This window comes from Pezoporus flaviventris, unplaced genomic scaffold (assembly GCF_033815535.1).
Source record: "Pezoporus flaviventris isolate CSIRO_AGI_PZ_B2104156 unplaced genomic scaffold, CSIRO_AGI_Pfla_v1 ptg000006l, whole genome shotgun sequence".
In the NCBI taxonomy this organism is placed as follows: domain Eukaryota; kingdom Metazoa; phylum Chordata; class Aves; order Psittaciformes; family Psittacidae; genus Pezoporus; species Pezoporus flaviventris.
This window is the reverse complement of record NW_026892554.1, coordinates 7,315,148-7,336,564: the sequence shown is the minus strand read 5'-3', so window position 1 is coordinate 7,336,564 and position 21,417 is coordinate 7,315,148. Positions and strand designations below refer to the sequence as shown.

The following is a 21,417-nucleotide window of genomic DNA, read 5'->3' as shown; positions in this document are numbered from 1 at the left end:
AGAGAATTTCCCCTATCCACTGAAATCATAACCACAGCACTAGTCCCTCAAATACCCTCAGGGATGCTTGAGGGCAGTATCATATGTAAAGAGCTGGTATTAACATTCATCATAAATAAAGTTTCTTTTCCCTACACATGCCTAGTTCTTAAATCCTCTTTAACAAGAGGTTTAAAAACATTTTAAAAAGTCTGCCAGCTTTTTCCATTGCTATTAAGCATTCCCATTGTTTTCTTCCTGCCTTCTCAGATGGCTGGCTCAGCTTCTCCTTCACAGTGAGGAGCAAGTTGCCAGTCTGTGTGCCCACCACTGCCATATCTGGCCTTGTGCTGCTCCCTCAGAACAAAAGCTAGTATCCTAATCCCATCTGCTTGAGCATCTTAACACCAGATGTGTGCATTGCTACAGCACACAGGATGTTCCCTGCAGCGTTTGCTGGAACTGCCCACTGTTTAGCTCTGCCAGAGACAGAGGAGTGAGTTACACAGCTAGAAAGCTGGTGGGTGGGAGTTTAGCATTAGACATTGTGTCTTAGAAGCATCTTTTCAGGTAGAGTTTTGCAGAGAGCTCTTCTGAGCTTTGTAGATCGCTATGACAGGCAGCTGCCATGAATTCTCCCTGCCAGCTTGGATTCACACACACAGCTTGCTGAGGCAAGATTTTGCAGTGGAAAAGTGCTTTGGAATTAAGAAACATGCCCTTATTCTGCTCCACAGCTCTTTCAGACTCCAGCAGCTGGGTGGAACTCAGCAGTAAAAGAGAAAATCAATTTTGCCTTTCATGTGGTTGTTGTTTCACAGATGCATTCAGGATGCCACCACATCAGCCTCTTGCACAAATCCCTGTGGTCCTCCTGAACAGCTCATTGAAGCCATTAACAGGCCCCAGGACAATTTTCAGCCTCTTCAAGAGCAGCTGTGCTTGTAGCTGGGTAGAGAGCAGCACTCTGAGGGTTAAACTGCAGTGACCTGGAACATCACAGATCCAAAAAAAACCTGGAATTTGATACAGTTTAACATCCTCAGTGTACTTTGTTATTTACCGTACACAGAGTCTGCCAGCTGAAGCTGATCTGTCCAACCTGGGAAGAGAAGAAAGGACTGCATTATGTATTTATTGGGATTTTTTGCTTCAATATATCCTCATAGCAACCACCTCCCACCTCCTCCCATGTGCATACCATGTAAAATTGGCCGTCCAGGCAGCACTTCACAGGACTCATCACTGTGAAGCAAGGACAAGCAGTAGCAGTTACTTCAGTGGGAAACGCAGATTTCTCTTACTAGGTCGGAAGGAGCAGTCCCTAAATAGCCCACTCCTGGGTGTATGGGTGGTTTGGCACACTTTGGAGCTGGGTATTTCCATCCAGCTATTATCTGGGGAGATACACTTGGTAGAACTGTTAGTTTCTTCCTTGAATCTTATTACTGAATACTTACAACTGAGCCCAGGGAGTAGGGCCCTGGAGAAATGGGGTCGTGGGAGAAGACGAGGAACACCTCTTCCCTGCCTCCTCTGTGTCTCCTGGATTTGAGTATCCAATAAAGGTTTCAGCTTCTTTTTTTCTGGTAGCTGAAATATTGCAGATGTCCCATGGGAAGCACTGCCACTTAGGGGAAATTATGCCACAGGCCAGTTCCTCCACTACCTGCTGTGCCTCCCGGTTGGAAAACACGAGCAGAGGCAGAGCTGCCACCCGCGCTCCTCCTTGCGTTAGGTGAAACATGTTATTGTTTCTAAATGAGCCTTTTTTCCCCCTTTTGGCCCATGGTGCTAAAGGAAGCGCTTAAAAGTGTGTGTCCCCTGTTTCTTCCAGCTGAAGGCACTGCCTGGTTGTTCCCTCCTGGGGGATATGGACCCAGCCATTCCCATCTGATACCCACCTCTGCAAATCCTTGCAGGCAAAGGGACCCCGTGGGAGTCCGTTGACTTCCACGTCCCCCACGGACTGAAGTTCTGCTGAGCTGAGGAGTTCAGAATCTGCCTGAACTTCTGCAGAGCTTTGCTGACTTTTGCCGTCTGATGGGGGCCTGGGTTGAAAGTGAGTGAGCCGCACGCAAGGACAACACACCGGGAGGTGCCGATCCGGCTTGGGACGTGCTGCCCAGGGCGACCCAGCAGAGCGCTGACTCGAGGGGCGATGGAAATGTTTCTGCCACGGGGACGTGGCTCTAGAAGAGGCCGAAGAGCCGTCTCCGCGGCGAAACAGAGGGGAGGACCCGCAACCGCCCGGGAAGTGCCAACCCAGCCGGCGTGGGGCGGCCGCGCACACGCAAGGGGATGCGAAGCGCCGAGCAGAATCGCTCCTCGGGGCTGAAACGGGAGACAGCGGGCTTTAGGACCCAGGGCGTTCCGAGCCGCTTTTATCCTGTCCCTGAGCCGCCTTTCTTTCTTTCTATTGGTTAGCGCTCCCGCTTTTCGCCCGCCCCCTCTTACGTCACGGTCTCGGCTCTCTCCGATTGGCCGCGGCGGCGGCGGCGGCCGGCACCGCCCCCTGAGTCCCACGCGAGGCCGGTTCCGCCGTCGGCAGCGCTGTAGGCGGGGGGCGGCCGGGCCGCAGCGTAGCTCCGCGCTGGGCCGGCGGCTCACCGAGGGTTCGGCTTGGCCGGGCGCGGGGAGGAGGATACACGGTGAGTGACGGCCCTCCCGGTAGGGCCGGGTGTGCGCCGGTCGTTGATGCAGCGCCGGGGAGGGCAGGACATACATGACATGACATGACATGACATGCCGGCCGGTGGCAGAACGGCAGCCGCCAGGTTACCGGCGCCGGGGTTTGCCTGGGGTGTCCGAGCGCCGTGTTGCATAGGCAGCCGTTGGGAGCTGGCAGGGAGAGGTGCAGGGAGGTGAAGGGCTGCTCTCTCCTAAAGCAACAAGGATATAGGTGCTGATCGTCTCTCAGGCATGGAAGCGGAGTTGCTCCCCTCTGTGCAGAGATCGGTTAGAGCTGCCGGGTAAGGGACACAGCTCGCAGAGCCTTTCTGATGAAATCAGTGCAGGTAACTCCGTCGTGGCTTTGTATGAGTGATAGAGCTGAGCTGGCAGAGGGGAAAAAGTAGCTCTCCATCCCCCTGCTCTCTTTATGGACCCCTTTGCATTTACAGAAGTTTGGTAGATTTGGGGTCTTTCTTCATTTTTTACATCTATCCACTTCCACTTGTGGCTGTTGGGGTGAGGGATGAGACTAGCCAAAATCTTGGAAAATCAGTCCTCAGCCTTTGATAAGCAGACACCCAAGTGTTTCATGCTGTGTGCACAGAGAGCCCAAGCTGGTTTGTGCTTTCCTGGCAATCTCCGCATGTCTTCTCTTGTGATCTGCTGGAATGACTCCTCGGTCTGGGTGCTGTGTGCCGTAGCTTTTGTAGCCTTCCTCCAAATGTACTTCTTTCTCTCCAGGACAGATCCAGAGCAGCAGGAAAAACAAGCAGCTCTATAGCTTTCATACCTTGACAACTTCCCTTGTCTGCTCCTTCCTTCCTGTGTCTTGTGACACTTGTTTTTATTGAACTTACCTTAGGAGCAACGCATGATGTTTGTAACACACCCTGCACGTTTCTGGTGGTGGCCAGCTGCTGCTGTTAACTCGGCTGCTCTGGGCACAGTCTCCTTTCAGAGTCTGCAAAACAGATCTGAGCTTTTCTTTTCTCTGTCCATCTCTCCAGGGGTCTGGCTCCTTGGTGAGATCGGCCCCTTCCCGGGGCCTCTCTGTTTTCCTTGTCCTTTTTGCTGCTTCAGATCAAATCTTATCTGAAAACACATTTTGTCTCTTCTGTGTTTTTAACCCTAACCATCTGCTCTGGTTTATCTCTATGATAAGGCTGTATTGAGTAAAGCACCTGGGGAGGAGGCATAGCTGGAAGTTTGCTCTGCAGCAGGGAAGTGTGGGATTGGCACAAGATTCTCAGGACTAAAAGCAGAGTAAAATTTGCTGCAGAAGCAAATTAGTCACACCATAATGTGGACACAGGAGTCTGAAAGCAGACTCAGCACTGAGGAACTTAATCTTCCTGTCCCTTTTTTGTCCATTTTCTGAAGTATTTGAGGATTGTTATCCGAAATCCTTCTGCCTCAGCATGTATGCGAAGCGAGCCCCGTACTAGCCTCACATGCTGTGTTTGGGGCAGGTTCAAGTAACTTGAGCAGTGGGATGGTGTCTCAGATGTGGTTTTGGAGAGGAGATAAGACCAGTTGAAAATCATTCCACTGAAGAAGCAGGCAAGTTAAATTTATGAAGGCAGACAGCTTGGGAACAGATGGTAAGATGCTGCATGACACGTACTCCAAATGTGTGAAAATGAGCCTGTGTCTGATATGAAATACAGTTCCTCCAGGGCTGGAGTGCTGGACATGGTCCTGGATGGGGGCAAGGAGTGTGTGCATATGTGTATATGAATTACAATACCTTTTTTGTCCCTACAGTGGAAACAAACCACTCCCCAAATCCTGCAGGAGTTCAGGTCCTTCTTACACCCAGCAAAGGTTTTAGGCAATGCTAGGGAGCTAGAGGAGTGAAACAGGAAGGGCAGGATGTGGCCATCTGTGGAGGTGGAAGAGGATGGGCAGCACGTTGCGAGATGGGGAGGGAAGTGGCAGCATTACAAAAGAGGGTGTTGAGCAGAGCCTTGGCCCTGGGCATGAGTAGGTGGAGCAGGACTGGCCAGGCTGGCCCCGGGTGATGGTGACTGATGCTTGGGGACTGTGGAAGGGGCAGGTTTGAAGCAGCAGTGTCAGCACTTGAGCTGAGGAGTAGATTTACTCCCGTCTTTTATAGACTGTAATTGAATTGCAGTGAATGTAGCTGGCATTGCATAAGACAGAGGCTGCAGGAATGCTGGCGAGGAAATATCTAGCTGTAACATGCCAGCCCAAGCCCCCTGGCCTGATCTTTAACCACCATCACAATGGTCTGTCTTTGCATATCAACTTTATCCCTGCAGTGACTGTTATTGTCACTGTTGCCAGTTGATTACTGTCACTGCAGCCAGCGCAGGCTGCTCTGTCTCCCCCACATCACTCCAGCCTGGGAACATTGCATGTCCCATAACCACTGTCTACTTGCTGACCATTAGACTTTGCAAAGACTACTGTGTTTTATGATAGCCTGTCAGATTGTGGCAAGGCAAATTTATTACTGTAGCCCACTGGCAAGCACTCTGGTTTGCTTGTGATGCATGCATGGATGCTCAGGATAGCCTGAGCTGCTGCAGCACTCCCATGCTGGGCCAGAACTTGCAAGCTGACTGCGTGGCTTGATGTGTCTGTACTGAAAGAAAAAGATCAGATTGGTGTCATATTTGTTCCTTCAGTCCAGAGCCAGGGGGCTATTCCCTGTCTTGCAGCCTCAGGCCCTTCAGGGCTTTACAGTCCAGTTGGGAACAGCTGTCATCCATGCCCATCAACATCAGGGACTCATTGGTTTAGGAGGCACGAGGGCCTCCCATCCCCATGGCTCTGAACTCCAGCCAGAATTGCAGATGAGCTCCTCTAAACCAAACCTGGCAATTGCACCAACATCTCCTGCCTGGCAGGGGAGAGGGGAAGACAAAACCAAACCCCGGGTTAACTGGCCAGGCATGAAATTGAGCTCCTGCCCTGACAGCAGGCAGACAGACCTGTTTGGTATGAGCGTCCATAGCAGAGCTTCTGGTTAGCCTGACCATCAGAGCAATCTGCTCTGCCAACCCCAGCACTGGGAGCCAGGAATGGTACACAGAGAGTGGGAGGATCTGAACATGCTTTCTGGAGTCAGCAGCTACAGTGGTTATTCTGGCATTAATTTGATGTATACCACATCTCATCGTCTAAACTCTCCCTGGGAAGTGGCATGTGGTTCCGCTCCTCTATATTTGAAGTACCAAAGGCCTTTTGCCTTTGCAGCACATTAGCAAGTTGGCTTGCTTGAAAAGGACTTTATTTTGCCCAGATGGGGCTGGGGTAGATACTGTGATCAAGTAGAGTGTTTCCATTCTGGAGCCTTTTTTGAGTATAATCTGGGAGAAGGGACTGCGAAACTCGCCTCCTCTGCAGCTCTGCATTCATTTTGTAAAGTGACTGTGATTGATCTGGTAGAATGGGATTTATTCACCAGTGGAGCTAGAGGGCAGGCAGAGAGGACAAAACCCCACAGCAGCCTCTGAAATGAATCACTGGCTCTGAAAAGATCCACTGGGGTTAAGGCGTAGCAATGAAAAGCTATTGTCTGGAGCCTGGACTGTGGCTAAAAGCATTATTTATCCCGATTTGGATAGTGGCTGTAGGAGGGTGTGGTATTCCCAGGAACTGCAAAGCCAATGTGCTCAGTGGCGAATGTGAACTCTCTGTGATTGCCTCACCAGTAGCTCAAGTAGCTTTATGGAGCCTCTCAATTGCAGAATAGCAAATCCAATACCTGATATGCAAATAAAACTGCATGTGTTGCATGCAAAGAGGATCTCCTAAGGGCATTTTTATTTTGGTTGGAACCTGGTTGCCTTTGGCTCACATTAGTTCATGTCTTGTAGATTTGAGGCACTACTGCCCCTTTTAGCAGTGCTTTTGCAAGGTAGAACAAGAACCTTACTAATTGGTACAGCTTGGCAGTGCTGCTTTTGTTTTCAATAGTAAGTGGCATTCAGTCGATTCCTGTGGTGGCTTTGGGCTCAGAGTGGAGCCCAGGTTTAATGGGAGGAAAGGTAGGTGAGTATTAGTGAGAATGGGATATGAAGCAGTGATGGACAGACCGAATTTCTGAGTTCCACTTTGCTTTAGTAAGCATGTTGACGTTCAGATACGTGCCCGGACCTTCTCCAGACAATCTGATCTCCTGGAGCCTACAGAATTGAGCTTGGAAAACCTCCCAGTTTCTGTCTGAGCCAACAGAAGGAGCCTTTCACATGGCCTCTCTGTTTTCTGTCTAGGATATACAGGCTAGATGAGAAAGTGAGAAAATGAGAATAAATGATAAGGATGCTTTCCATTCTCAAAGGCTGGGGCAGGAACAGAAATTCTGTGCTGGTGGGATGGAGTCAACTATCTTTCCTTTCCTTGCGTATTTGCAAATATGATGAAACAAGGAGAGTTTGTCAGGAAGGCCAAATCCAGCTCTGTTACAGAGATACCCTCTGATTCATGGCAGAGTTACGTTGCCTGAATTCCAACGTGCAAAATCACACTTGCATCGTTGTCGTGTTAGTCATCCCCAGGAAAAACAAGAACAGTTTTGGCTGACACGGGCAAACCACAAAATTCACCGGAGTTGCTGGAGATGAACCCGATTTGTTAGAGAGCAAAGTCTGCATCCTGGCACGCAGGAGTGCGGATGGAGCAGGGAGCATGCCTGGGGGATGATGTGGTGAAGGTCCTCCGCTGCCCACCTGGCAGCAGCCCAGGCTCAGCAAGTGCAGTGCTGCACTGAATGCCAGGTACTATTTTAATTCCCTTCATCTCAAGCACTCTTCACAGCAGGATATTACTGGTGTTGAGCATTTCGAGCAGCACCAGGCTGTATACCTGAGAGTCCACTGTGTTAGGCGAGGACATGAAAATCTGGAAACATCCTTACGTTTGTTCCTTCCCCTTTCTTGTTTTCTGTCTCTCTCCCCCAGCATCTTTTCCTGTTTTCTGTTGGGTTTTTTCCACTTTTGAAGCTTGAGCTGTGTCTGTGAGTACGTGAATGCCTGCATGTAATAGATCCCTCTTCTCAAACCTTTCGATGGTCTCCAGTGCCAGGAAATTGCATCTGAAACGCAGCTGTATCTGGGTTCTGCATTTGACTGTGTTGCCACACATCTCCGCGAGCTTTGCAAGGAGCTCTTCCCCATGAAGACAACACAGTAGATGACTTTAGGGTTCTAGCTTGCTACTCTGTACAATAAAAAGGGGGAAATTGGTGTTATACTAGTAATTTTGTCCTGGAATGATGCTGCTGGCCTAAACAGCAAGGTGGTGAAGTCCATGAAGGCATTGGAAAGGTACAGATATTTGGGATGAGGGAGCAGGCATATTATAAATGGACAGAGAATTTGTCCCACCGGTTCCAGGGAGAAGTTGAACTTTGGCTGAATTCTGGATGGCATTTAACCCCAAAGGGTTGATATTGGGAAATTGGAGAGAAAATAAGAGTTAATCTTATGCCTGCCTCCCTGTGAAAGCAGCCATTGCTCTGCTCGAGCTGGGTCTGCTCTGGTTTGGAAGAAGGTGGCTGTGGGTTGTAGTGCAGTACATCCATGGAGGGACTGCTTGGGAATGAATGTGCACTGCGGCGTGAGCAGCTTCTCCTTTGAACTGAGCCAGCAGGGAACCTTAGTGCTTATTTATTTACTTATTTACAGCTTTAAATAGTTCATGGCTGAGCAGAGCAAAAAGGAACGGGTTCTGCTTGCTGCTTCTCTGAAAGTCTGATTGGCAAACAGAAGGTGCCAGCTTCAGTTCATGGGATTTAGGCTCTTTGTTGGGTGTTTAGCCAACCTTCACAGTGCTGGGAGAACACTTATAAATCCTGTAGTTTTGCCTTTCTAAGCAGAAATGATCCTTGATCCCCTGATGTCCCATGGGGGAACATCTTATTCATGCTCAAGTACTGTCCTCTTGAAAGGAAGCAGCATCTCAGCTGTTGATTCTCTCCAGATAGTGAATAACTGGAGATTTGTGGATGGCTTGCTGTTTTAAGATGGAAGGAGAACCCCAAGCCTAGCTAAATATAGTCCATGTGTCACCACCAAGCAGTCCTTTTGTGATTGTGGACCAGGGCCTCATACAGCTTCAAAGTGTAGGATTCCTAAGTGCTGCTTGGAATTTTCAAGAGGTAATAGAACAAGGTTCTCCTAAGTGATCCATAGCATCAGCTCTGACACGGACACCCACCAGCCCACGAGGGTCAGCCTTCTGCTGGGGGCATGCTTTGTAGGAAGCAGGAGATGCTCAGAGGGGAGAATTGTGGCCATTGTTTGGGTGGGAGTTTGGCCAGCTCTGAGGTTTTGTTTTTTCCCCTTGTCTTCTCTTTGCCAGCTTTTCCTGTCCAGAGAATCTTGCTGGGGTGGTTTTTTCATGCGCTTTGATTCAAGGGGGTCTTTTCTCCCTGAGCTAACTCCTTTGGGGTTGCCGTCCTCCCTCTGTGCGTGCATGGAAGGATTTCCAAAGCACCCTTATCTTACTATGCTGGAAAAACCTCTGTCTTTCCCTGGTGTACAAAGGCTGCAGACAGCCAGGAAAATACTGTAGCCAGCAGCCAGTATTGTATAGCTGTCAAAGCACTGATGCCCCTCTGCCCTCACCCATATAGAAGGGTTATCATCTGCTGCTGCTTGCAGTAAGATCCTCCTAAAAGGCTGTTCAGTAGATACTTATTTTTTCAATAACTGCCTTTCAAAGGCAAAAAGAAAAAGAATGGAGCATGGAAAAATCCAAGCCTCAGTTTTTTCAGGTCATGCCTCCTGCTGTTCACGTTGATGTGTCTGCTCATAGTTCCTGCATGATGGAAGATGCAGCTGGAAACTTTGATAACCCCCTGAGCTTTCACAGAGCAGGTGGGAGCTTGGCAGGAGCCACTGACAGGTTTCTTTGTGTAAAACACTCCTTATTCAGAGTGGTTCTGTTTTTTCCCTCTAAGCTCAGTGGCTGGTAAGGGAAGTGGGGAATGCGGTAGTGACCAAATCCTGCTCTGCATGCATCCGCTACAGAGAAGTGCCTATAACAGCATGTCATGTGTTCAGCCCATTTGCCACTGCAGTTAAAACATTGCTTAGACTGAAGCACACATTTAAGCACATCATGAGAAGTGTAGAAGATCCTTTTAGTTACAGACTTGAAGGCTGCTAGATTTTTTGGAAGGAGCCCATTGGATGAAATAGCTGCTGCCTGCAGTTTCTGTTTATCTGACATGGGTGGGATGATGCCAAGTTCCCTGTAGACTGAGAGATGCAGTGGGGTGTGTTTGGGAGGGGAAGAATTATACCTGCCACTTCTGCTTGTGCCCAGCTATGGCAGGACTCAAGAAACCCTCAAAACAAGCTGTCTGAAGTTGCCAAAAGCCACCAGCAAGCCTATTGCTGGTGAGGTGACTGCACACCACTGTTCAGACACTGCTTTACTTCCAGTTTAACTGTCTGTCTAGCTCTGCTGATCTGTGACCAGTGACATCCATTGTTAACCCAGCTCCAGAAGAGGCCAAGTAAAGGGGCTGTGGCCTCTTTGGCTTTCAGGCTTGAAGCTGTACTGGGGACCAGTTGGTGCCTGTACTAGGGCAGGGTGGTATGAAGAGCAGTGCTGATGGGGACTGGAATGGAACCTGCCAATTTATTCCCTGGATACTGTTCAGTACCTATTGGATAGAAATATTATTTGGTTACCCAGTGCCCTGGGCAACATGGTTGATGTTAGAAGCCTGAGATTTTTTTATATATATATATATATGTGTGTGTGTGTGTATATGATGGCTCAGCTGCAGCTTTGTATAGACATTTTCAATTTCTAAATTACCTCCTTCCATTCTGAGTAGTGGCTTTTCTAATCTTAGTGTCAGAAAAAAATGAGGCTACCTTCCTGCAATCTTTTTGTTTGTTTCCATAGCTGTCCTATATAAATTGCTTCATTTCTTGTGCATAAGCAAATCAAAGGTTAAGATTGAATAGCTTGACCTGAGCTACGAGCAAAGAAAGCAGCAGCAGTGGCGAGGTGGTTTCTGAGGTTGTAGGAATAGGAAACCTAAATCAATAGCTTTTAGCAGACTCATAAATGTTTCATTTGTATTCCTCACTTTGGCATTATAGAGCCTTGACATGGGAATCCATATAACCTCTTAGTGTTGTCCCTATGCTGGGTGTAGATGTTGAAAACCATTTCCTTCAGATGTACATCAAAGTGCAGCTCTATAATGGCATTCTCCTTCCTGTTTTAGAGCCTTGTTGCTGTGCAGCTTCCAATCACAAGCAAAATGAGCTTGGCGGCCTCAGTGCCAGGCTGCAGAGATGTTGGTGATGAGCATGCACATCAGTACCCATGCCAGTGCTCCTGCCTGGCTCGACGGTCAAGTATTAGTTGTGGCTGCTTGGGCAAGCTTTCTCTATGCACAAGGAAGCACAGAAACACCTTTTCCCAGGGCTGTGACACAGCCCTGAGGAATGAGTGAGGCCTCAGCAAGACCAACCTCAATAACTCATGGCAGCGCCTTGGGAAGGAGGGAGGTGCCCACAACTATTTGTTGAATTTAGACTCTTTTGGAGATGCTGGAGAAGCAGGGGGTAGGAAATGCATGAATAGAGCATGAGTCAGGCAGCTTATCTGGCCATCCACCTCCGCTTGAGGTTATCCATCCATGGAGCATGGGAGGGTTGTGCGGATGCAGGTCTCCACCAGGTCAAGGCTGTGACTTGTCAGCAGCCTGTGTTGTGTCTGCTCTCTCAGCATTCCATGGTTTCCCCCAGGACTGAGTGGTGGTGAGCTCAACCCAGCTGGGCAGGACAGGACTAATCCGTCGACCTTGTGCTTTTAGATGAGAAAGACCCTTGAGAACCTTTGGGCTATGATGAGCAAGTTAAAAACCCAACCAACCAGTAGCAACAAAAAGAACACAAGCAAAAAACCCTTCCCCAACTATACCTGTGTGGCTGATTACTGATTTCTAAACCCGTAGGTGGCTGGAGCAGGATGCTGTGGGGTTTCAGCCCTGGTGCCTCCAGCTTGCAAAGCAAAACTGCAGTTGTTTGGGGAAGACAAGGTAGAAAGGGGGTAGAAAGATAGCGTTGGGTTAAAGAGTAGATGCAGCAGAGCTGGATAGTGTTTCTCAGACTCCTTTTTTCCATGAATTAGGCCCATTTTTCCCAGCTTGTAGCCGTTTTTTATGGCTCCCCCTTGTGTCGAGCTGAGGCCGTCAGCCCTTGATGCTCCTGGGCATCCACACAGCATCCTCCCTGCCCTGAGTGCCAAAACACTCCTGGGACAGAGCCTGTATTCATATCTGTCAGTCTATTTTAGTTACATGGGGAACAAAATTGAGCAGCTGAAATACTTTGGAGTAAATGACTTGGATTTTATCATCTAAGTAGTATTAATTTGATGGGTCCAAAGGGTTTTTCTTCTATGGGGAAGAATAGGTATCGAGTAGCACTTAAATGAAATAGTTGCTAATAAAAGCCTTGTGGTTCCTTCTGCCTGTCTGTTAAAAAGTGTAATTTAGTTGTCTCTTTTGTCTTGTTCTCTGATGTGAATCTGTCCTGCAGAATGTTATAGTCACATGAAGTGTCTGGTGAGGTTTATCAACAGAAACTACAATGAAAGGGATTGCTATAATTCGTTCCAAACTTTCATCTTGTGCTGGTAGCCAAATATTCCATAAATAAAACCTGTAGCCATTGCCTTTCCTAAACCAGCAGCAATCTTAAGGAAAATCAGAAGCCAAGCTTGATTTCTGCTGAGCCAAGAACAGACCGATGCCCTTTATCCTGGATAGTTTGCTGTCTTAATGCTGTTTTCTAAGGAAAAATAACTCTGCTGCGGTTTGCCAATACCCTCCAGGGGCTGTTGAGACAATTTACCCTCCAGTATGGGGTTTGATTACTTCACTTTGTTGCTCCATTGCTGAAACCCAAGTGCAGAATTTTCCCCTTCACCCTACGCTGCCTTCCCACCCTGCTCAGTGTGAGTTAAAGTGGGGTGCAGGAGGCACGGGCTTTGCAAGCCCGGGTACAGGAGCACCGAGATGTCACCAGGTGCTTCATGTTTGAGGTCCACTGGCAGTGTACCAGGGTTGGATAGCAAATAAATCAATTCTCCATGGCCTAGACGAGTAAGGACAAGACTAATGGTTTTCTTGTTTGCCTCTCTGCAGGCAAGAGCTCTGTCATCATGTCAGTCAGCGTGCACGAGAACCGTAAATCCCGGACGAGCACCGGCTCCATGAACATCCTGCTTTTTCACAAAGCTTCCCACCCGGACTGCGTGTTGTCGCATCTGAACACCTTGCGGAAGCACTGCATGTTCACCGACGTCACCCTCTGGGCAGGAAACAGGTCATTCCCATGTCATCGGGCAGTGCTGGCTGCCTCCAGCAGATACTTCGAAGCCATGTTTAGCAATGGGCTCCGGGAGAGCCTGGACGATGAGGTGAACTTCCATGACAGCCTCCACCCAGAGGTGCTGGAGCTACTGCTGGACTTCGCTTATTCCTCTCGGATCATCATCAATGAGGAGAACGCTGAGTCCCTCCTGGAGGCTGGAGATATGCTGCAGTTCCATGATGTCCGAGATGCAGCAGCTGAGTTCCTGGAGAAGAACCTCTACCCTTCCAACTGCCTAGGCATGATGCTGCTTTCAGATGCTCACCAGTGCCGCCGGCTCTATGAGCTCTCCTGGAGGATGTGCCTGGTTAACTTTGAGACTGTTCACAAGAGCGAGGACTTCAACAACCTTTCCAAGGACACTCTGCTGGACCTCATCTCCAGTGATGAGCTGGAAATTGAGGATGAAGAAAAGGTCTTTAAGGCTGTCATCCAATGGGTAAAATACGATCTGGATGAGCGGAAGGCTTATCTCCCAGAACTTCTAAGGAACGTTCGTCTGGCCTTGCTTCCTTCTGAATGCCTCAAGGAAGCTTTGGCTTGTGAGGACTTGATCATGGTGGATGAAAGGAACAAGCTTGTCTTGGACGAAGCTATTCAGTGCAAAAAGAAGATCCTCCAGAACGATGGGGTAGTCACCAGTCCCTGTGCCAGGCCTCGCAAAGCTGGGCACACCTTGCTGATCTTGGGAGGACAGACCTTCATGTGTGACAAGATCTACCAAGTGGACCACAAAGCAAAGGAAATTATCCCCAAAGCAGACCTGCCGAGTCCACGGAAGGAGTTTAGTGCTTGTGCCATCGGCTGCAAAGTATACATCACTGGAGGCAGGGGCTCAGAGAACGGGGTCTCGAAAGATGTATGGGTGTATGATACAGTTCATGAGGAGTGGTCAAAAGCTGCCCCAATGTTAATAGCTCGGTTTGGACATGGCTCAGCTGAGCTGGAAAACTGCCTGTATGTGGTTGGTGGACACACTGCGGTAGCTGGAGTCTTCCCTGCGTCTCCTTCAGTTTCCTTGAAGCAAGTAGAGAAGTACGATCCCATATCCAACAAATGGACCATGGTGGCTCCTTTGCGAGATGGAGTGAGCAACGCTGCGGTGGTGAGCGCCAGGCTCAAGCTCTTTGTCTTTGGTGGGACCAGCATTCACCGAGACATGGTGTCCAAAGTGCAGTGCTATGATCCAGCTGAGAACCGGTGGATGATCAAAGCCGAGTGCCCACAGCCCTGGCGCTACACAGCAGCCGCTGTCCTGGGCAGCCAGATCTTCATCATGGGAGGAGACACCGAGTTCACTGCAGCCTCTGCCTATCGCTTCGACTGCGAGACGGACCAGTGGACACGCATTGGGGACATGACAGCCAAGCGCATGTCGTGCCATGCTTTGGCTTCAGGGAATAAACTCTATGTGGTGGGGGGTTACTTTGGCACTCAGAGGTGCAAAACGCTGGACTGCTATGACCCTACGTCAGACACATGGAACTGTATCACAACAGTGCCTTACTCGCTCATCCCCACAGCTTTTGTCAGCACCTGGAAGCACTTGCCATCATGATGAGGGTCAGGGCACGGGGGCTTGTATCCAGGAGGTCAATAAGGTAAGGGTCTCCTCCTCTAAAAGTGCATTTTGCTATCTTTTGTGCGCCTCAATTGTGTCTGCACACACCATGCCGAAGCCATGCGTTCCACGTTGCTCATAGTTTATGAGAAGGTACACTTAAAGGTGGGATGCAGCTCCAGAAAAGAGTGATTTGCTCTGTGATGTTGCTCCCAGGTTTCTCTTGTTTCCAGATGATCCTTCCAGTAGATCCTTCCAGAGACACATCTACGTCAATGGTTGCAAGGAGGCCACAGCTCCTCTCCCTCTGCTCCAAGCTAGCTGGATGCACCACCTTTGGTGGGTGGGTAGCAGAGGGTAGATGTGTCCACAACTGCTCTTGTGGCTGTCACCGTGGAATACACCCTGTCCCCATGCAGTTGAGGGAGTTAAGGTTCCTAAAAGCACTTGCATTTGAGTTCTGGGAGATACTAGGGCAAAAAGTGGACAAAATCTCAGTAGTTCAAAATTTTACACAGTATCTGGGTGACTTACTTGGAGCTGATGAATCCGTAGGCAAGTGACCCTTGGGATGCCAGCAGATCCTGATCTCTTTTTATGCTCTATATTTACATTTCAGTGGGTAGCAGAAGCAACAGCTTAGGAGCTACGGTTCATTTGATGGTCCTGGTGTTTATTTAATATCCAAATGGTTGCTTGTTAAATCAGAACTTCTGAGACTTCTGTGTGAGATCTGAGTGGGAGGGAAGGGGTTTTGTAACCAGAAGAAGAAGAAGAATGTGTTTATCGGTGTCTTGGGGTGTGTGAGAATAAGAAAGTTGGTGGAATCTCATGATGCCCTATCTCATTCTGGTGCTTGGTCAGGGGAGGTGCTCTTGCAGTGCCACGGGGACAGGGCTGTTGGTTCCTTCTCTCTCCTTCCCAGTGGGATGTTTGGTTGCCATTCTGGTTACCAGTTTCACTCCAGAGCTTTGGATGCCTTCACCAATCTGTGCTGAGATGCAGCTGGCCAGGCAAAGGCCAAAAACTCTTCTCACCTTGCATTGTGAAAGCAGACACTGATAAGGGCAACACTTGGGTAGCATCATCTTCCCAGGAAGTCTGTAACACCTCTGCTAGCTCAATCTGCAGGTTTCACAGTGCCAGCAACGCAGAGCCCTGCTTTGGTGGTTGGAGACTACATCTGAAGGAGCTGGAAAACCCATGTGTACAGGGCTTCACTTGCGGTTGTATTTGGAAAACAGGGAGTGTGGGGAGGGGAATTCTTCATAGGCTCATCAAAATCCACTTCACTTAATACAGGGAAGAAAGAATGCTGCCCAAACCCTCTAACACCCTCTCGCTTCCCTGCTTCCCGCTTGGTGTGGTTGGTGTGCCTGGGAATCACCCCGTGGGGGAAATTACTGGCATCTCCCACTGATCGTCTCTTTTGATGCCAGCTGGGAACCGAGGAGGAGCTCCTGGCACCTCTGCCAGGCATATGCCCAGCATGACCATCTGCTTTGCTCAGGTGGGAAGTAAAAAGCACCCAGAGCATTATGCTGGCCTTTGATTTGTGGAACACCTGGGTTTAACATGGGTTGGAGCACAGTGAGGGCAGGGCAGGAGTGGAAAGGGTTAAAATGCGATCCCCGAGAGCTTTCCCAGCACTGAAAGATAATGGCCTTTCCAAATTCTCCTCCTCAGGCATTGCCTAGCATCTGTCACAGTGGCTTGGTAATCTAATTAACTGCCACTCAGCTATTAAATATTGCAGCGAAGAGTGCGAGGACTCCATCATTTTCAACTCTGGTCAATAGGACCCCCCTTTAAGAGCCATCCTAGAGCTGAAAATTAATTTTCTCTGGTAGCAGATGTGTCTGAATATTAAAGCTCAACACCAGCCATGCTGCTGGGAATAGGAATAGAGAATATTTGAAGGTGGGAGTTGATTCTTCAGCCACCGAAGAAGAAGCAGTCTCCAAAGCCACAGAGATTTTACTTTCCTCTCCTACCCTTTTTCCTCTGTAATCTATCTGGGTTCTCTGGACCTAATAAATAGCTTTGTGGGGGTTGTATAGATAGCTTTTTTCCCCATGTAATCTGGAATCTGGCACAAGCACAAGAAAACCAGCAACTGTAATATGTCAACCTGCAAATAAAACTGGTGAAAAGTCATTGTGTGAGGGCTTTATGTGCTTTTTTGGCTTCGCTTCCACTCTTCGGTTAAAAGAAGTATTTAAAATATACATGAGTTCTTGCCAAACAGTGTTTCTTCTTGTCAGTTTCTAGAGGTTTTGTGCTGTTGGGGTTTAAGTGAAGTGATTGTTATGGCTGCAGCCACTGTGACAGCTCCTTAAATAAAGCACCAAGATGGATGAGCGAAGGCCAGATCCAAATGTCTCCCATGTGCACGCATTGCCCATGCTTCATCAGCCATGTCCCATATGCCTTGCCTGTCCTGGCTGCACCAGTGCCAAAACTGGGCTTAGAAACTGGGGTAATTGCCTATAGGGTCCTACAAAGACCCTGTCATCCTGTAGCATGTCTGGCTGGGGCATCTTCTGTCTTCCAGCCCTCACTGTGTAAAGTCTCTGCTGCAACATGCATTTTATGGGATCCTTCTTCAGGAAGGCAGGTTGGCCAGCACATGCCCAGGTTCTGGTGTGCTTTAAGAATGCTAATCCTATGGGAAACCTGCCTCAGCTGGAGAAGGCTCGGGAGGGACCATCCAAAGTGCCCTCGGAGCACAGCTATCTGGGTTGGTGGGGAAAGGTCTGGGCAGTTACATGGTAGGAAATCACACTTTGTACTCATAAAAAAACAGCCTTCTTACCTATAAGCTGGTGAGGCTGCAGTTATACCAGCCCTGAAACCCAAATAATACATCCTTGACAAATGTGGATCATAAACCAAGCCTGCTTTTCATTTAATGCAAAAGCTGATCAGCTGGAAGTGTTTCCTTGAGGCCATGGCCTTCACCCTTCCCAGCTGGAACTGGGGCACCTTTCAGCAGAGGTCCCAGGGCCCCTGCCAAGGATGCTGTGTGACACTAATTTAGTGCCTATTACCTGCAGTTAACACCAGGCATCAAGCATGATTAGCAATACGCAACATGAAAACCTGGTCTCCTCCCACCTATGGAGCTGGGGCCACGAGGAGGTTAATCCTTACAAAAATGAAACAAGAGACCCTTTTGTGTTCATAGGAACAAGCAAAGCCCAGCCAGGACATCCCAGCAGGGAATGATGCTGGCTGGTCACTGCTGCAGTCCTGTGCAGGGCCCATTGATGGGGACAAGTGTGTACCTCCCAGGAAGTGACTTCAGGTGATGCCAGGAACAGGTTCTTCAAGCTGCCTGTCTCCAAATTAAATGTGGCTTCTCCGAACTACCAGTCCTATGGGGTGCTCTCATTTTCATGGGGCAGAGTCACAGATGGGCTTGAGCCAGCGAGATGAGCCATCAGCTTCGGGTTGGGGTGGTTGTTGCAGATTGCATGGTCCAGCCAGGGAAGGGGAAACAGAGAGGGGAGCCCCTGCATCCCTCTCTGCTGCCTCCTGAGCCTCAAATACTCTGCTGGGGTGGAGATGTAGCACCCATCTGTAGCAACCCCAAGGCTGGTAGGAGCCAGGGGTTCACATCCTGATGGTTTTTGGCTCCTGCAGGACCTTCCTCATAGAGCCTGGTGGTCAGGCATTGCTCAGGCATCTATGCTGGGACTCATCTGAATGCTCAGAGCCCATTTTGTGGCTCCCACTCATGTCCATTGGTCGGTTTTGCTCCTGTGAGGTGGCACCAGCAGCTGGTATCTGCCCCTGGGTGGGCATCAAGCAGCCAAGGCTGCAGGTTTTTGAGGCTTTTGTGGCACCTAAAAGCTGAACTTTGGCTCCAAAGCTCCTGCAAGGCTTCAGGCAGCAAGCCATGCCCAGAGCTGTATTCTGATACTGGGGTCACACTGAGTGTTGGATGAATTCAGTGACCTGACCTGACTATTCAATCACAGCTTAGATACCAAGCCTTTTCTAGGAGGATTTTACTGCTGTCTGGTTTGACTTCCCATCTACATGGAGCAACACTTGGTCAGCACTTACCTCTGAAGGAGCTGCAGAGTTGTGTTGCTGTGCCTCAGTCCCAGCCCCATCCACAAAGCTCTGCTTGCAGAGAGGCTTCTTCCCATGCAAAAACCCCAAGTGCCTGCAAGCAGGGCTTAAAAACCCCTCAGGGTAATGAGGATCCTAATCACTGCAGCTCACCTGTGTGCTGCTGGGTTGGTTCCTTGCAACCTGTTACAGGAACAGAGTCACAGCTGGTTTCCCTTGGTGGCTCCTAGGAAAACCCATTTGCATGTGTAATAATACTGAGGCCGGATGAGCAGGGACTGCAGTTTTTTGCTGCTGCTGCTCTTTCTTTCCTTTGGCTGGTTGTCTCTGAAGCCAGTTTATCAGGCAGCATTGGGAGGAAAGTCAATGGAAATCAGGCTTTTCCTAACCCTGGGCAGATGGAAACACGTGCAGTCTGAGCAAGGCCCCAGACTGGATTGATCAGCCCCTTGGAAATGTCAGTCCTATGGATGGGGTTGGAGGAACCAGTGGAAAAAGAGGGAAAAAGAGGTCTTTTTGTTTTGTCTGTTCCAGTTCTTGGGCTGTCCTCCCTGCCCTAAATAAAAAAGCTAAAACTCCATTTTCCACAACTTTTCATTCCCTTATGTCCACAGAAGTTTCCTGGCTGGCTTCAGTGCTCTGAGCCCTCCCCAGCTGAATATTCTTTCCCCTTTCCTACAAAAGCAAAGCACATCCCAAATAAACCACCTGCTTTCCTCCTTCACCCATCTCAGAGTGTGGTGCTTATCCCAGTATCTGCCTACATGCAACCCCTTTTCTGGTGCTTCCCTGCACAGGCATCTTGCTGTTAATGACCTTTCTCTTTCCATCCCCAGATGCCACATCCATATCCCCAGTCTCACTGCTGGAGCCGACACAGTGACTGAGTCCCCGCTGGTCCTCCTGCACACAACTCTGAGGAGCCTTTTGCATTCCTTCCCAGCACCAGGAGCGGGAGGCATCACGCCAGGGGGGCACCAAGGGCCACCCAGCCCCACCACCAGCCACGATACGGGGACAGCAAGGAGCCACTGGCTGCCAGGCTGGGGCTGGACACGGGCACACTCATGGGTACCAGTGGCCTGATGGGACTGGGGAGACAGAGGATGTGCACCAGGCTGCATCCCTCAGCAAGCAGCATGGGGAGCCGTTAGGTGCGTTTTGGTACACGGCTGGGGGGGTGAAGACATTAATAGTTTTTATTCAAAGGCAGTGCACTTGCCATTGGCTGTAGTTGCTGTTTGGGTGACTGGGAAGTGTTTTTAAAGGGAAAAGGGGTTGAAAGCACCTGGCTCCCCATCCTTTGGCTGCTCCATGGAGGCGATGGCTGTTGAAACACTAAAGCGTGGGAGCTCGGGCCGGCTGCCAGCAGCGCCGGGTGCTGCAGTGAAACAGGGCAGGTGCCTTCTGCTTTGCACTTTGGGCATTATTAATGTTCTTTTCTCCTCTTCCCTCCCTTCTGTCGGGGGCCGGCAGCTCCCTGCATGCAGCTGCTGGGAAGAGCACAGAGCGTGCCAAGGCCCCGGCACCGCTGCCGAGATAGTCACCAGATAAACCCTGGGCTGCCTGCTTGGAGTCGGCCTGCTGAGCTCCTGTGCTCACCCAGCAGCGTGGGTGAAGGGCAATTATCACACTAGCAGACACAGCCTTGGGAAGGGGCATTGTGCCTTTAGTGGGCAGAGCAGGGGAGCACCACGGGGCTGTTGGAGTGGGAATCCTCCTTGTTCCTGCTGCACCGCACATCCTGGCTTCAGCTCAGAGTGATGTAAGCGTTTCTGACTGCGTGTTGCCTGCCAGCGCTTGGGCTGTAGCTGCCCCAGGTTACCCACGAACATTGGCTGACTCTGTTTGGGTTTATCACTGCGAGAGCTGTCAGCCCGAGTGGTCCCTCATTCACGCTGATGAGGAGCGCACGTGGATTTTGGCTGTCGATACACGGATGAATCTCCCAGCCAGCCTGCCCCAGCATCCCGCTTCCCTTCACAGCAGATCTGGTCCTGCAGATGCTCCAGGCTTGCCTTTTGCCCCCGAATTAGGTTGAGCTGTAGCCTGGCCAGATGAATGATGCAATGCGATGAAAAGCCTTGACACAGCTTCAAACAACAGAGGTCTTTTTGGAGCAAGCGAGCGCTGCCAGGAAGAGCACACGTTGTGCGCAGCCAGCCTGCGATGCTCTGAGTGACGTTTATTTACATTTTCCAGTCTTTGTGTTTTCTTTCTTCCTTCGGCTGCTTGTGAACTTTAATAAAAATGATGATCTGGGAAACGGTCTCTGTGCTTTTCACAGGACTCTTCATTCTTAAGCAAGTTGGATTTAGGTTTAATAACAGGGATGAGGAATAATAACAGGGTTGGGACTCAGTGGGGCGGTTCACAAACAACCTCCTAAGCAACCAGCCCGGCTGTAATTATGATTGCTTCAGCGCTTGGGAAACTGAGGCACAATGTCAAGTGTCTTGTCCAAGGTTAGTGGTAGACCTGGGAATAAAGTCCAGGGCTTCTCACGTCCTGAGGACATCACGTGTCTCCTTCTCCACGGCTGTTCTCACTCAACTTGACCGTGCCATGACTGTTGGAGAGCTTGCAAGTCTGCAATGCTAATACCTGCCAAATGGGTTGAGGGGCCCAGGCCAGCCACAGCTACTCCTGCAGGGAAAGCCAGTCATTCCTGAGGAAGACGAGAAGAATTTGTACTTCTGTTTTCCTTATTTGCCTTCTCTTGGCTGCTGCAGCTCCCAAGAAAGGGGC

General features: G+C 49.7%; 2 protein-coding genes across 11 annotated transcripts in view; one reads left to right on the top strand and one right to left on the bottom strand.

The window, feature by feature from the left end:
• AKAP13 (A-kinase anchoring protein 13) overlaps nt 1–21,417 on the bottom strand; it is a 468,794-nt gene that overhangs the window by 228,054 nt on the left and 219,323 nt on the right. The window lies entirely within an intron of this gene.
• Nucleotides 1,733–20,940, top strand: KLHL25 (kelch like family member 25). Of its 2 annotated transcripts, none has more exons than XM_061446740.1 (3): nt 1,733–2,041; nt 12,800–14,629; nt 19,506–20,940. In XM_061446740.1, exons 1-2 carry the CDS (start codon nt 2,023–2,025, stop codon nt 14,584–14,586), a joined length of 1,806 nt encoding a protein of 601 aa, XP_061302724.1. In that variant the 5' UTR covers nt 1,733–2,022; the 3' UTR covers nt 14,587–14,629; nt 19,506–20,940. The 2 variants fall into 2 exon arrangements, with proteins under 2 accessions (XP_061302724.1, XP_061302726.1); XM_061446742.1 differs by lacking the exon at nt 1,733–2,041 and adding an exon at nt 2,488–2,630.